Here is a 16003-nt window from a genome sequence, read left to right on the forward strand (position 1 = left end):
CGACATTTATCTGTTAGAGAATGCTTTCAACTTTTCAAGAATCTAGAAGCCATCCCTGACCCCTGGAATCATTGATTCCCTGGTCTCCATGCATGTGTAAGTTAAATATCGGCTGCCCATGCGCCCTGGTTTGTCTGGGACAGTCCTGGTTAGTGCCTGTGGTCATGAAGCAATTATTAATAGGGCCCCCTTTTACCCTCAAAAGGATCCCTGTTTGAATAGTAAATCACATGGTCACCTGATTAAATAAGAATTAAAAAATCTGTCCATCACATAAAGAACTCTGATACTTACAAATAAATACCAATAGTACCATAGAGGAAATTAAAATGGTTGGTCATAAAAATGAGAAAAGTTCCCCTGAAACTATCTTGTCATTCTTTAAAGTTATAAAGTTTCAGATAGAAGGATATCTCAAAGTTAGTTCTTATAAAGTTCAGACTTGCAAAATATTGCAAATGCCTCATTCAGAAAATATTTCCTATAATCTTTCTAAAAGAGTAATCATGTCCATCTGAGTCTTTAATTAAACTAATGTTTCAGTCCATCATTCTTAGTGTTCCTATAGGAGCATTATTTGTTATTTGGACCCAAACACTAATTAGAAAGCAAATAAGTTGTTACATACATTTATCCCAAAATGTATTCTTGTGCAAATTTAACCATAAAGAAAACTGAGTTTAAAGGCAACATGATATGGTGGTTAAGTGCATGGACTTGGAGACAGCCTGGGTCTGACATGAGCTCCACCATTTACTAACTGTGTAACTAATTTCTCTTACCTTGGTTTCCCCATACATAAAAGTAGAACAGAAATAATATCAAATTTGGGGGTTATTGTGTAGAGCTATACATCATGTGTGTGTGTGTGTGTGTGTGTGTATAAACATATATATATTATATATATAAACACATTTATATTTATAAATATATATTATATTTATAAATATAAATATATATATATAAACAGTGATGCCTAGGTCATAGCAAAAATATGTAAGTATTAGTAGTATGGGTGGCTGTTGTTGAGATGATGAAATGTTTCCCTGGTGATAAAGAGAATCTATAGTATGTGGGATTCTTTCTATTATGGATAATTAGAGTATGTATGCCTTTCCAATAAATGGTGCTGGAACATTTGGACATCCAAAGACAAAGAAGAAGAAGGTAGAAAGGAGGAGGATGAGTAGAAGTAGGAGGACAGGATGAGAAGAACAGTGACGAAGGGGAGGTGGAAGAGGGGGAGAGGCGCGAAAGAAGAAGAGGGAGAAGGGGAGAAGGGAAAGGGGGGAAGGGGGTGAAGGCGAGGGGTAAGTATCATCCTAAAAATTTACCTAGGACTTTAAATACATGGGAAACCAAAAACAATCCGTTTTACATCTCAAGTATTATAAAAACAAACCAAAGCCAAATGCACAAGGATTCCAGATATCTCCAGAATAGATACGCTATACTTCATCCAGAGTCTACAATTTATACTGCAGAGTAGGTTAGGGATAATCTACCTCGCAGCACTGGTATTTGGTAGAAAGAGAAAATGAATCTTAGCAAAATATAAACTCCTCAAAAATAAACATAGTAATCCTCAAAGGATAGCGCAGATTTTATTGACATCCTAAGCATCTCGTTAAACATAACTGCCAGTGGTAGAGGTTCCTGGTATCTGAAAATATCTAATTAATCGCCATTTTTCATAGTACTTAATTTTCACAAGGGAATTGTAAACCCAACCTGTTCTTGGAGCAAAAATGAAGTCCAACTAATTATTTTAAATGGTATTAAAAATCGTATCACTGTGGCTATATTTCTACCCACTCTGAGAAAGTTCCATGCCTCTGTCATTCTTTCATTGCTCCAACGAACTAGTGCTTTAGCTCACATTTGGAGTTTGCCACTTTCCTCCTGTCACATGCTGGCCTATTGTCACACTCTGGCAATGCTGTCACCAGTGCCAAAATCTACAATTCTGCCACCAATGCCATCACTGCCTGCCGACGGCCACACCAAGGTGTCCAGGGCTCTGCGTTGAGGATGCTGATGCCTTTGCTGAAGCTGCCAGCACCCAGCACACCGGCATTTAGTGCTTTCTACGCTGCTCAAAGACTTCATGGAAGACAACTGTCCATTTTTACTCACAAGCAAAACTGCTGAGGTCGAGCTGGAGGTCAACCAGAAGGGGAGGCCGCCTGCCATACTCAGGGTCCCTTATTTTCTACGAACGAAACCATAAGAATCTCATCTGTCTTTTCCCCGAGGACTTGGGGATAAGTCTTTCACTGGGAAGCTTTTCAGTGTCTCTTAAAAACAGTCCTTTGAAAGTGCCAAGCTACCAGCTCTCCAGTCAGGGCTGAATCTTAGGATGAATTCAGTGTAGGCTTAGTCTGTGATCCCTGCTACTTATGAAGTCCAAGTGCATTGCACACCCACACACAGACACACGTAAAAGTCACACCTGGGCAGTTGAACTGAGATTTATTGGGTATACATCAGGCACAGCCCTTGGTGCCATGAAAATCAAGTTCCTGACCTTGGGGGGTTTGCAGTCTGCTGGTGGCCCAAGGCTGTTTGACCAAAAGATGAAAACTCACCAGATGTCTACAAGTCTGCTTTCAGGTGAAGAACAGTGCACCAAATATCAGTTTACCTTGCGTTCTTCTCTGATTCAATCTCATCAGTTCAGCAGGATCATTAAAATGTGAGGTTATTATGAAAAAAATATCACTCTGAGCTATTTGAAATTTCAGTAAAACTGAAAAATATAGTTCAATACACAGTATTGCTGTCTTTGTTTAGACTATTAAGAGATGTGCTACACAAATATATTCACTGATTGCATGTTAATGTTCCTGCCAATGTGGAGGGTCCATAAAAGACTCGTTCATTCCACACTGTATAATATCTGAATTTTTGTAGGGAAGAGACGGAGTATATTGTCCACTATACCACTGCCCTTAAATTTCCTCATATGATGTTATCATAGATTAGCAACTAATTTCCCTACTGTGTCCATTATTTTCACTTTTACAAAACAACATTGTAATAAACATTATTATAACTAATATTTGTATATTTCTTTGCTTCAAAGAATTCCTAGAGTAAAATGACCTGGCCAGTAGCTACGTAAGCGCTTAAAGCCTTGATACGTTTTATGTTCCAGAAAAGTTGCGCCAGTATAAGTCCTACTTGTAGTATAGGAACTATATGTTTCATAGAAAAATTCTTAAATAAAGAAATAAATGAACCATTGGTGGTGTTGGTTTCCCAGGAAAATACATTATGTACAAGGAAGAAAAATGCCAGATGAAGGTGAGAGACCTAAATTATGATCTCCTGAACAGAGTAGTTTCTGAATTTAAAACTTTTTTCAACCAAACAGCACTGTTAACCATATTTCTGTTCTTCTTTTAAACATTCTACACACACACGCACTACAATGCCTTCCTATTTACCTCTATTCTTCCCCTCCTACAAACATCCCACCTTGATAAGTCTAGCAGTCATTGGTATATTTTTTATTAATTGTATTAGGTATGTCCTAATTATTTGTACCTCACAATTTAGCCATTTGTTCTACCCCTACATAGTACTTACATTAATGTAATGTAATTATCCTCTGCTGAGACAAAGCCATAATGTCTTTCAGAATGGGCGCCAGGTTTTTAAAATGCTCTTACTTTTGAAACTTTGTCCTCCTTCCAGGACAGACAAAATTAAAACTTCGAGTTCTGATGATGGCACACTTCCTCAGCATTGCCTCTGGTTTGAGATCACATTCCCTCTGCAGAGGACAAATCCCAAGTACAAGTCCAGGGTTTCTTCACCAGATGCAAGAAGTAAGTTATACCCCACTGCGATTCTCATTTGTCTAATGGCTCCCGTGTATTGAAGGTTTCTTGTGTGCAAGTGCTTTTCCAAAATTTCCTTATTTCCAGTCCATATAACAGCCCTGGGAGGCAAGTCACATCCCATTTTACAGATAAGGAAGCTGAAGCTGACATAGGTTGACATAGGTTGAACACACAAGAGTCCTCACCACAGAGTCCCTGAATTTAACCATCACGATCACTATGGCACAAAAAGAAGGGTCAACACTATAACTTTCTTAATTTTCAATTTTCAAACTTTTAGAAACAGCATAATTCTTTTAGTTATATGCTCAGAATATTTCTTGGCATGCCATGTACCATAGCTTATACAACACTTCTACATAATGCCTCTCTCTCAGTGAAGAATCAGGATGTTTCCAACACTCCCTACCTATTGAAAAGATTTTCCAACACAAAGCATTGAGGAAGAGCTTTAAAAATAAGTCAAGGGTCTTCTGGTTCAAGATGGCTGATGGAACCCAGGAGTTTCCCTCACATCCTTCCCTGCACCTCATTAAAAGGAGAGGAAAGGAATTTAAAAGAATAAACCCACAACAATAAGAGATCTGGCATGGGAGGGGAATCAGCATGAAAAACCATATTGTAAATTTCTAGAAGATAAAAAGGAGATGGAGGTGTATTGCTCTATGAAGCAGAGCTGCAGCCGGGAAGGGACCCTTAAAAGATGCCTTTCCAAACCCTGGAGGCACAAGAGTCAAGGAAGGCAAATTTCACAGGGCATGACTGTAGTAGATTTGCAAAGGAGAGAATTCATTGGAGGTCTCTTAGACCCACCCCCCCCTTCTCCTTCCACACCCCCTGCAAAGGAGTACAGGCAGCCACGAGGTCGGCAAGCTACATGCAGAGGACTCCCAGGCTGGACGAATGAATGAATGAATAAATAAGGAGAAGCAAATAGAACAAAAAAGCATACAGGAATTCCCAGATTGAAAGCTGAGCTCCACCGGAAAAACAAAACAGAAATGGAAACACTTGATTTTCCATATTTCCTTCACACTTTCTAAAGGAGTTCCCCACTCCCCGTGATAAGCTTATTAATTCATGCTGACTTTTTCTCATTCAGCTTCCCCATGACGACGTGATATCCCAGGAAATTATACCAGGTTCAGGAAAGCAATCCTATGGGCTCTCTCATCTGCTCCAAAAATAAATGTCATCAAGTCAGTATTTAAGAGCATGAAGTGGTCTCTGAATGGCTACATCCTGACATCCAGCTTGTTTCAGAGAACAATCTGGGATGAGGTCTTCCCCAGAAGCTACCCATGCAAGGTAACGCCCACTAACTGAAAAGGAAATTGATGAAAGGACCCTTGAGAAAAATAGGTTATAAATAAAAGAGAGAAACCAGCAGTTAAACCACACACATTCTCTTGCCATTTTAAAAAATCATCTCCTTATTTTTATGAAGATCAGATAGCAAAATAAAGCCCATGGCTCTCAAATATAATTCCATCATTAATACAGCAGCCTATTTGTCATTTCCTGGGGGGAGCCATACTCAGAACAGAGCTGGCTAGGTAAGTCACTGTAATTCCCACAATGAGAACCTAGGAGCTATCTCACCACACGTACAGGGTATTATAAATGTCACTGTGAAATCACAGCTCGGTTAAAGCTTGTCATCCATCCCTCTTCTGTTACTCACCATCACACAGAGCTCTAGCAAAAGATCCATTTAAACAGTGCATCTCAGACTTACATTATCAGCAGACACTGCTTTAATTAGCAGTGGTTTTCAAAAGACTGGATGGCTTCGAGAACTTCGTGTGAACCATAAGGTATAAATCTGGATCCTCATCAGTTTCACTTTACTCTTCACCTCCCTGCCCTGGGTTCTAACAGGCACAGCCCTCATTTTTTCTTCAAGGGAAAAGAAAAATCATAAGGGTGACTAGGATTTTGCCATTCGTGTGCAATCTACTTTTTCCCCAACCTCAGTGATGCAAAAGGGACTAAAATTAGAGTTGCACAAGAGACTAAAATTAGAGTTGCAAAGGGACCAAGTTATCTGTGTCAGGCACATTGCAGGGAGCAGCGAGAACTACAAAAGGGAATGAATACGCCCTAAACAAACCATCTTAGAAATAACATTTAAAACACAGAGCTCATATTTTCTAAATTGTTATTCCCGATGAAAATAAAGTGTCCCCTTTATTTTATGTTATATCGTAAGAAAATAGAACGCCTTATTTCGATAATATCTCAATATAAGTATTGAGGCATTTACATGCTTCCTTCTCCATCTATTCCATAATTTTCCTGCATGATTCAGTCCTCAAATCTTCTCAAATCTTTGTCATTTCTCACTTCTCAGTGAAAACATCGAAAATATATGCAATTCAATGCGTGAGTACTGAACTGTGAACGTCCTACTGCAAGGAAGGTTTAATCTAATCACAAGGACTTCTGTTTTACATTTTATATTCGGTCAGTGACGACATAAAAATATTAACGATTTCAATGTTTGTATAAAGAGGCATTGTTTGGTATGGCAAGGATTTAATCAGCACACAGCCAAAGGGTATTTTTCTACAGACTCATAAAGTTTTAGACAGAGTAGCAGTCTTGGAAAATCCAACCCAGCCTCTCACCTTGTAAATAAGGACACCAAAGGTTAAGTGATTTGTCAAAAGCCACACAAACAACTTTCCCACCAATACTGGTCCTAGACTCAAATACAACATGCTTTTCACCACACCAGATGGCACTTAGGAAGAGGGAAGAAGGCCTCTTCTTTGGAATAAGAAGTCTTCAGCACCATACAATCACACACACACGCACACACACACACACACACACACACAGAGGCATAGGTTCTCTGTTCTGATTTTCATAGATATGGTAGGATGGTCCTCAGAACACCTGCATGCCCTCTCCTACCCTAACTCATCATTTTCCCAGTCTCACCTCATTCTGCAATGATGCCCATTAAGACTCTGTTCCCACTGCTTAGTGGATTTCCCATTGATTCCTGTGATCCACCACCGTCATGGCATCTCGTCTCTTCCCTCCTTTTTTTATTTCATGCTACATATTCTTCAGGAATTTTTAAACATTTGTTACCAACTCTATGGAGAGGAGGACAGAGAGAACTTAGAGTGGGATTATTTCTTATGAAAGAGTGCTTTCAGAGCCATTATTTAGTTTTTCACTTTGATCTGCCAAACGATCAGGATTCACGGTTACTCTTTGCAACTATGCATCTTCAGCCAGGGTGAAACCAGACTCTTCTTACTACTCATAATGCTTGAGGGCTGTTTCAGTGCTTTGGAGAGCATGTCTTAATCAATGAACTCCTGAATACCTGGTACAGACTGATCAAGCCTGTATCCCCTTTACTGAGTTCTCAGAGAGTTCTTATCCCCATAAGTCATGGGAACAACGTAACTGATCTCACTAAAAATTCAGAAGTGACACTGAGCTCAGAAATTCAGAGAACCCTAGTTCTGAGTTTCCTGTTTGCCTTCCAGTCGAGGGATGCTTATTGAGGCATTTACTATAAAATCGTGTTCATTACCGCCCATCTGTTTCTTGAAAATAATTATTTCCACAGAGTATGCTGGGTGTCAACTTATTACAGAGCTCTGGCCCTCTCTGGAGAAAAGGGAATAGTGAATTCAAAATATACTGATGACGAATGGCCTATCTTGGCAGGGGTGCCAAATAGGGGTATAGAATGCACAGTAGGCACCACAGACATGCCCGAGAGACCGGCAGCATTTTTAGAGATGCCCAAATGCCTACCAAGCTCCATGATGGTGCCACCCATAAAAACAAACGAGCCAGCAGCATGAAGGAGTTAAGGTTTGGGAACAAATTAACTCACATCCTCTACCATCAAAATGATCAGACACAATGGACATCCAAGGCAACTTTCTCAGTAAAATCCAGAACACAGCAAGAGTCATTGATCCACTCTGACAAATGCAAAGAAATGGAAGAAAGTTTTCAAAATAAATAATCAAATGTCAAAGAAAAGGAGATGTCACATTGTTCATTCATTTGTTTTCATTTCCCTTCATTTTGGTCATCACCAAAATTAGTTTATTAAGGATTTAAGGCAATCAATTATGATATAAAGATAGAGAGATTCAGTACCTTACCTCCAGAGAATTACAACCCTAAATTTACCACTTATTGTATTATGTGATGCTATCTTGTCTGGAATTACGTATAGATCAGAAACAACACTCAAGCTATACTGAAAATAATCTCTAGATAACTCACCAAAAACATCAGCAGTATACACTTTTTTTTTTCAGGTATGTCAGCTCCTACTGAGTACCTGTTACCAGGGACCCTAGTTAGATACAGTTAGAAAAATAGATATATAGATGTTGGTTTGAAGCCTTGGGAGCTTGCTGGGTGAAATTTGAAATTGGCCCCCATGCAGGGAGGGGGTAGCAGGTTTAATAAGCAGGGAACTTATATACCAGGCTTGTCTCGGGCATCAGCAAGAGGCGTGGATCCCCTGGATCGCTTGCCAGAACCTTAAGAGTTTATAGAGCGGTCGTAACTGGGTTCAGTCAGATGGTACCACCCAGCTGGTCTCAGCATCACGTTCCTCTCAAGGCTGCATCCTTGGAACAGCTCCCACGGTGGGAACTGTGGGCAGAATGCACATTCTAAGGACAGGGGAGGGGTGAGGAGATTTCCACTGCCCGGGTCCTTCTCTTGGGTCAACCAGAGGTCATGTCCTCCCCATGACCTCCTCCAACAGTAGACATTTATAATGAAATGAAATATGTTACTGCATAAAATGCTTTACAACTGTTCCCATTGCTAAGACATTCTGATGGGTAATTATAATCTTGCTGTCCCTAGTCTATGTGAGAAAAAATAATTTGGAATGTTTTTGTTTTGTACACTTAGAATACATCTAAGCTACTAAAACTTACCATTATTCTTTTATAATCTACTAACAAATAATCAAAACAATAATCTCCTTGATGGCCAAGACTTTCTTTATCATGCATGTTCTGCTGCAGCCCTTAGTACCTGTCTTATTCCAACTAGGCATTCAGGAATGTGTATTGATCTGAAAGCCTCTTTTTTGTTTCTTTCTGAGGACAATCCTACCTAATAGACACTAGGTTGCATCTCTGAAGATGCTCCAAACAAAACTCAAACTTGTCATCAGTTAATAACAACAGGAATTATAACCAAAACAGCAGTTCCGTGTTTTATTTGCTAACAGATTTCTTCTTAGAAAATAATTAATTTTTTTTGTATTAATGAACCTATGAATTGATAACTAAAATAACCTTAAAGTGCTACCCTTCACTGAATTACCACAGAATTTTTAAATGTATACTTTGTGTTTTTATATTTTACCCATAGTTTTTTCTTCAGTGTCTTTTCTCTTTCATTGTATTTAAAAGTGGCAGGATTCTCTTTTCCTAAAATTGAGAAGAATGCTTTTTGTGAGATTCTAAGGAAATCTGCATGGCATCAGATAAGTCTTTCACCCTCAAATTTAAAATAAGTCAAAAAATTTTTAAATATTAAAGATAGAATTTTATTTAAAATACAAGTTTTTAGCTTCTTATGTTAGATACAACCTGTTTAAAAAAACTGTCAGATGACAAATTTCTTTCTCAATCTCAGTTACTTTTACTCAAAAAAGCAATATTGATGATATTCAGCAACTGACTACTATGTTAATTTGCTTCTAACAAGCATCAATATAAAATGAGTTGGATGCAATACCCTTCTCATTATCATTATTTTTGTGATACTTACTGAACATTTATTGCTTGGGAGATAGAATTGTCTCTTGAGATATATTATACTAATGTGATAGAAATTATTGGACTTATGTGTGAGATCTATTTGTTCTTATCATCTTTTAGAGAAAGAAACCATTTTGATGTCAGAATGCCCTGAAGTGCATGACCATTTTTACTATGTTAATACATGAATTGTTCCTTTTTGTTAAGAAATTTCAGTTGAAGATCAATGTAAGTGAAATTCTTTGTTGACGCCTTTAATAATCTAAAAGAAAGAGTTCAGAGAGTAGTCAGAATTTCTGGCCTGAATTTTACTTATTTATTATTTATCTATTTATCTGTACAGGTAACTTCCCCAAGTACTGAACTTTATTTACTGTGTTCCCTCCCTCCCTGAGAACAGTTTCTGCTCAGCACAGATTGGATATTCTGCTGTCTTTTGATTGGCCCCAGATCTTCCTCCAGCCTTCTGGAAATAAATCAGAGGCCAGACCTAGGCTTCCCCTCCAGAGTCAAGTCCATGAACTCTGTGGCAGCTACTCCCTCTAAGGAGAGGATTTTGCTCATTTCTAGATGCATAGATGTGTTCCAGGTAGAGTCCGGCATGCAGAATGTGTGACCTCCCAGGCAGTGAAATTTTTGTACACCAAGAGATCATTTTCACTTTCGTTCAGGTGCCCCATATCCACTATGTTATTTGCAAAACTTCCTGTAAGAGATTGCCAGGGAGCTCTAGGTCAAATTTCACGTTAATTCATAGCAACTCTTATTCGTGTTTTATTTACCCTCTATCTGGTTCCATCAAGGTTTTATAACCACTAAGCCATTATGGTTAACATATCTGAGTTTTCCCTTTACTTTGAAATGCATTTCAGCTTTCTCTTTCTATATAAACAAACCCTGGGTATGTACTTGCTAAGTAAGTCAGGCCAGGAACAGTTTGAAAACATCAGTCTCAGCTGAGGGACTTCACATACATTATAGTTTTTAATGCTCATGACAGCCTTCAAATTAGGTATTACTGCTCCCCATCAACAAGTAAGTTAACTGAGACTCAAATAGCTTAAACAAAATCCCAGCGTCCTACATTTAGAAGTTATGGAGTGAGAATTTGCACCAGATCTTTCTGACTCAAAACCCCTGGTTAGATCTACAACAATACATGGCTTTTCAAAACAGTCAAAAAGCAAAGTAGTCTATGACCATGACATGTTTAAACAACCACCTAGAATAGAGGTCCACAGTCGATATTCAAAATGACCCAAATCCTTTAAGAAAAGGTTGTATTTTATCCAATGTATTTCTTCAAGACCTTGAAATTCTAATACACCTTAAGAGTTTTCAACCCAGTATTGTTCTTCTTTCTATCTTTCAAGAATATCACTACTAGTGCATACATCTGAACGTCAGAAATCCAAAACGATGCAGTCTCACGAGTTTAAGAAGCCACGGTCTTAAACCCAATATGGTTTTACTTTTTGCTACTTGCACTGCTTTTAAAAGTAGCCGGCCCTGTTCTAACATTAACTCTGAAGCCACAGTAACTTTACAAACATAATTAGTCTCCTATACTCATCAGGTGGACCGTGAACAATACATCCTACTCTAGGTTACAGTATATTTTACGTTTGAGCAAATAGAAGTGACCACTATGTTCATTGACATTGAATTTCTTAACATCAAGGTAAAGCTACTTTTACAACTTTTATAGCCAAAAACTAAAAACTTTTTGAAGAGTGAACTTCATCCTTACACCAGAAGATCATTAACTTATTCCATAAACATTAAAACAGTCCATAATTCTTATATTTCCCCTGACACATATTCCTGGTATCTCTGAGAGGAACTGGGCTTTGAACATTTGTTAAACCTCATATCAGTAAAGACAATAATCTCCCAGTATTGAGACAATCACAACAAGGGCTCAAAATAAGTGGATTCTGGTTTTAAAAATGGAGATAAACCACATCATTAACTAAATCAAATTTGCCCACATTCTGGTAATGACAATGCATTAATAATTTTATTACATTGTTTTCAGTAAAGCCCTTGAAATTCATTCATTTCAAGGTTGTTGACCAGAAAAACATGGAAACATAGGCTGCCTGGTACAACTTTTCCAAACCATGACAGCCAATTTTTACTCCGTCAGTCACATCATAAAGCTGTGTTTGCAAAATCTCACCAGTCTTACCGTCAGTTTCTCCTCTAAATTCTGGTTTAATAAGCTTCCTTTTTCATGCTTTTCAAATTCCATGTTGAAAGAGAATGAGAGAGAGAGACAGAAAAAGTGAGATTCCGATTCTGTCTAGAAAACGATGTGACGTGCTTACGTGTTAGATATTGCAGGACATTCCAACTTGTGAGAGCCCAGGACACTATCAGAAAGCCCTGGCGATAATTTCTGGTTAGCTAGTGTTTCCATTTATAGATGTTCAAACCCCATAAACAGAGCACTGAAGAGAAGTCAGGCAGCTGGCCTTAGATAATGATAAATGTCACTTGATGTAACAGCAAACTCTCCAACAGGAGAATATCCCAACACGTTAGGTTACCTGAGTCAAGAAAGATGTCTGTGACAAAAAGCCACTATCAAAGAATTCATTAGTAGCCATTGCAGCACAATAAAATATACTCTAGAATATGGGCCTAATAAATCAATTTTAAAAGGACAAATGTGATGGTCATATAGCAAATATGAATCAGCCAGTCCCATCCTTCCAAATTCCAATTTGGGTCCTGGTAGTCTAGACATTTATGCATTATTTTGTAGCTCAAAACTTTAAAAAGTCACTTAAAGGGAAGTTCAAAGGATAACTAATTAGAACTATTCAGACACACAACACATATATTCAATGGGTGTCAGTTTTATCCCATGAAAAGTGGGCAAATGATATTTAGAAACTTCAGGAAAGTGCTGTGAAAGGAAAGTGTTTTCCTTCACAAAACTGATTTTTTCTTCATTATCCTGGCTTTTCTACTGGGAACAAAGTTATGACAGAGAAGATGAAATTCATTTTTCCAATGGAACAAATGTTCTCAGAATTCTTTAGAAAGTGTTACATGCTTGAAAGAAAATTAACTGTGTGGCATGATGGTAATTAGCTCTCCGGGGTTTTTTGTTCTTTTTTTTTTTTTTTGCAGCAAACTACATATGCGAATGGCAATGAAACATAAAAATGGCTTTCAGAGTAAGCTAAGACTGATCTCTACGGTGGCCTAGTCTCTCAGCCTTTTCAAACATCATTTTCACAACTGTTTGTGATCGTATCTCAAATTACCTATCGGTTTTTCCTCCACTTTTAGGAAACATTTTAGGAAATGAGTTATGAGGCTCTGTCCTTTAGCGTGATTACAGCTGGTTCTCTATTGCCAGGCAGGGTTGCTCTAGAGCTTATTCTGCATCAGGATGGAAGGGCTGAGGATTCCAGAAGTGAAACATTTAGTAGAAATAAACCTAGTAGCCCTGCTTCAGGATGAGAAATGGTCTATCAGACTCATGGGCCAAAGGGGCTTCCCTCTTTGGCTCACCTCTGAGATCCAGAAAGGGAATCACACATGTTGTCCTAATACGTTTGCAATGAAGTCTTATAGGCTGAATGGCAGGCAAGATTGGTATATGTCAAAATCAAGGCAAGAGTTGAAATTTTATGTGAAGGGAACTTCCAAAATCTCTCTAGGAAAAAAAAAGGCATGCTATGGCTGCAAAAGGAAACAGTTATTGCTAGTGTAATGCCGGAAGGTGAAATTCAGGAGCCAGTTGGGAGTAGGGGGATGGTAGGATGCAGAGCCGGTTGGAGAAGGAGAAGATAACAGGTATAATGACAGGGACATGCCAGTGCCAGTGGGAGGGATGGAAAGTTTAATTCAACAAACATGTACTGAGTATACATAATGGGTGAAGATTACCCTAGATTCAGGCAGATTTTTAAAAAATAATGAATAGAAACAATAATAAAGTGAAAAGATACAATCTCTACTTTTCTTCCCCAACAAACTCACAATGTAAACGTGACTGTATATAAATAAGATATTATAGCACTCTTACATAGCACAGTCCCATAGCACTCACCATGTGCCAGGAGTGGCTTTAAGACTTTCCATATATTACCTCAATTAATTCTCCAAACCACCTCTAGAAGGTAGATACTATTCTGCCTGCTTCTTTCTGGTGTTTGTTAAACACTTCTAGGTAGATACTACTATTTTCTCCGTTGTTATGAGATGAATTGTGTTCCCCAAAAAATTCGTACATGGAAGTCCTAACCCCCAGTCTCTCAGAATAAGATTATATTTAGAGATAGGGTCTTTACAGAGGTAATTAATTTAAGATGAAGTCATAAGGGTGGGGGCCTAATCCAATATGACTGGTGTCCCTGTAAGAAGAGGAGATTAGGACAAAGATACACACAGAGGGAAGACCATGTGAGGACACGGGGAGAAGATGGCCATCTCCAAGCCAAGGAGGGAGCCCCAGAAGAAACCAACCCTGCTGACACCTTGATCTTGGACTTCTAGCCTCCAGAACTGTGAGGAAATAGATTTTTGTTCTTAAAGTCACCCAGTCTGTGACTTAACAGACTAGCAGCGCTAGCAAATTAATGCACCCATTTTATAGTTGAAAAAATAAGACAGTTACACAGCCAATAGCTGGCACTCAAGCCCCCTGGCCCAAGCACCTACCCACTGGGCACTTCAGCACCTCTGAACAAGTAATCTCATCCCAGGCACAACAGGGCAAGTGGGTCTGTAGCCCCAGCACTGTATGGTGAGGACCACTTACTCCATCTGTGTACAGAGATATGCTTAAATATATTTTACATATGTTTTAGGGACAGGGGCTTTCTTAGGTAAGATCATGCCCATGCAAAAGCCAGCCCTTGTCCACTTGCTGGTCCAACAGAAGAGATGAGCTACATGGGTCTCCTTCCTGTTCATCAGTCACAACAAACACGTCTCCTTCCCCTGACTGGAGAGCCCTCTCTCCAGAGTCACGTGGCTCCATTCTCCCTTCATCCAGAGCTTCCCCAGTGAACATCTAAAATAGCAACCCTCTGTCCACTCATTTGCCGTTTTCTCCTTCATAGCTCTTATCACCTCTGGCAGTCTATTATTTCACATGATATTTGAAGTTTATACATATCTAACATTTATTTGCAGTTCATCTCTCCTACTACTGTATAAGCACCAGAGGGTGCTTTATTCACCACTTTATCCAGGCACTTAGAACATAATAAGAACTAAATAAAGAATTTGTAAAAGAAAGAGGGCAGGAATGAGAGGAAGGAAAGGAAAAAGCAAAGAAGGAAAGAGGGAGGAAGGGAAGGAGGGGAAACGAGGGAAATGTATCAAATGGATGTGACAAGACATTTAATGAACTATTATTTAAAAGACTTTTGGTAGGAAACACAGGAATAAAATGCATGTTTATCCAACGCAAATCATACTATAGATGAATACAATATGGATTGCTCACTTATCTTACTCAAAACACTAACCATTAGAGTAAAGGAGAAATAAGTAGACTCAGGAAGCGGGAAGAATTGAATTTATTTGCAGATTCTGCCACTTTCTAGTTGGGTCACTTTGAGCAAATTAATTCTCAGAATTTCAGTGCCCTCTCCCTTAATAAAGGGATGATATCAACCTCTTAATGTTGTGAGAAAAATTAAAATATGGTAACAGGTGCAAAGAACTTCACACAGTGTCTGCCATCAAGCAGGTTCTGGGTGAAAGTGCATGCCATCATTTCCCCAGGCTTCGTGAAGTTTATCTAGGAAAAAAAGTTCACTTCAAAGATAGTATCAAAGTCCTAACAAATGTGGCAAAAAAATTAACAGAGAGAATGGGAGAAAATATTTGCAAATCATTTATCTGATAAGAGACTTGTATCCAGAATACATAAAGAACTCTTACAACTCCAACAATAAAAAAAGACAAATAAACCCAATTTTTGAAATGGGCAAAGGATATGAATACACATTTCTCCAAAGAAGACAAACAAATGTCCAACAAGCACAAGAAAAGCTGTTCAACAAAATTGTGATTAAGGGACCCAAATCAAAGCCACAATGAGACAGCATTTTGCACCCATTAGGATGGCTAAAATCAAAACAGACAGTAACAAGCATTGGCAAGGATGTGGGTAAAAGAAAGCCTTGTACATTGCTGGTGGTTACAAAGTGGAACAATCACATTAGAAAACAGTGTGGGAGTCCCTCAAAACCTTATATACAGAGTTACAACATTATCCAGAAATTCTACATCTAGGTATATACCTAAAAGTTTTGTATATGTTCATACAAAAACTTGTAAAAAAATGTTCATGATAGCATTATTCATAATAGTCAAAAAGTGAAAACATAAATGTCTATCAACACATGAAAG

The 16003-nt window shown here is 38.5% G+C and overlaps 1 protein-coding gene across 13 annotated transcripts in view; it reads right to left on the reverse strand.

Annotated features, from left to right (window-relative positions):
* The window catches only part of MLIP (muscular LMNA interacting protein), a 301391-nt gene extending 289414 nt beyond the window's left edge, over positions 1-11977 (reverse strand). For all 13 annotated transcript variants that reach the window (XR_009542909.1, XM_060162533.1, XM_060162528.1 and 10 more), the window contains exon 1: positions 11811-11977. Coding sequence is in view for 12 of the 13 variants with exons in the window: in XM_060162533.1 (XP_060018516.1) it covers positions 11811-11873 (63 nt within the window). In the remaining variant the exon portion in view is untranslated. The remainder of the gene's footprint in view (positions 1-11810) is intronic.
* Between the last annotated feature and the right edge of the window lie 4026 nt (positions 11978-16003).

This window comes from Lagenorhynchus albirostris, chromosome 10, assembly GCF_949774975.1.
Source record: "Lagenorhynchus albirostris chromosome 10, mLagAlb1.1, whole genome shotgun sequence".
NCBI classification, from domain to species: Eukaryota; Metazoa; Chordata; class Mammalia; order Artiodactyla; family Delphinidae; genus Lagenorhynchus; species Lagenorhynchus albirostris.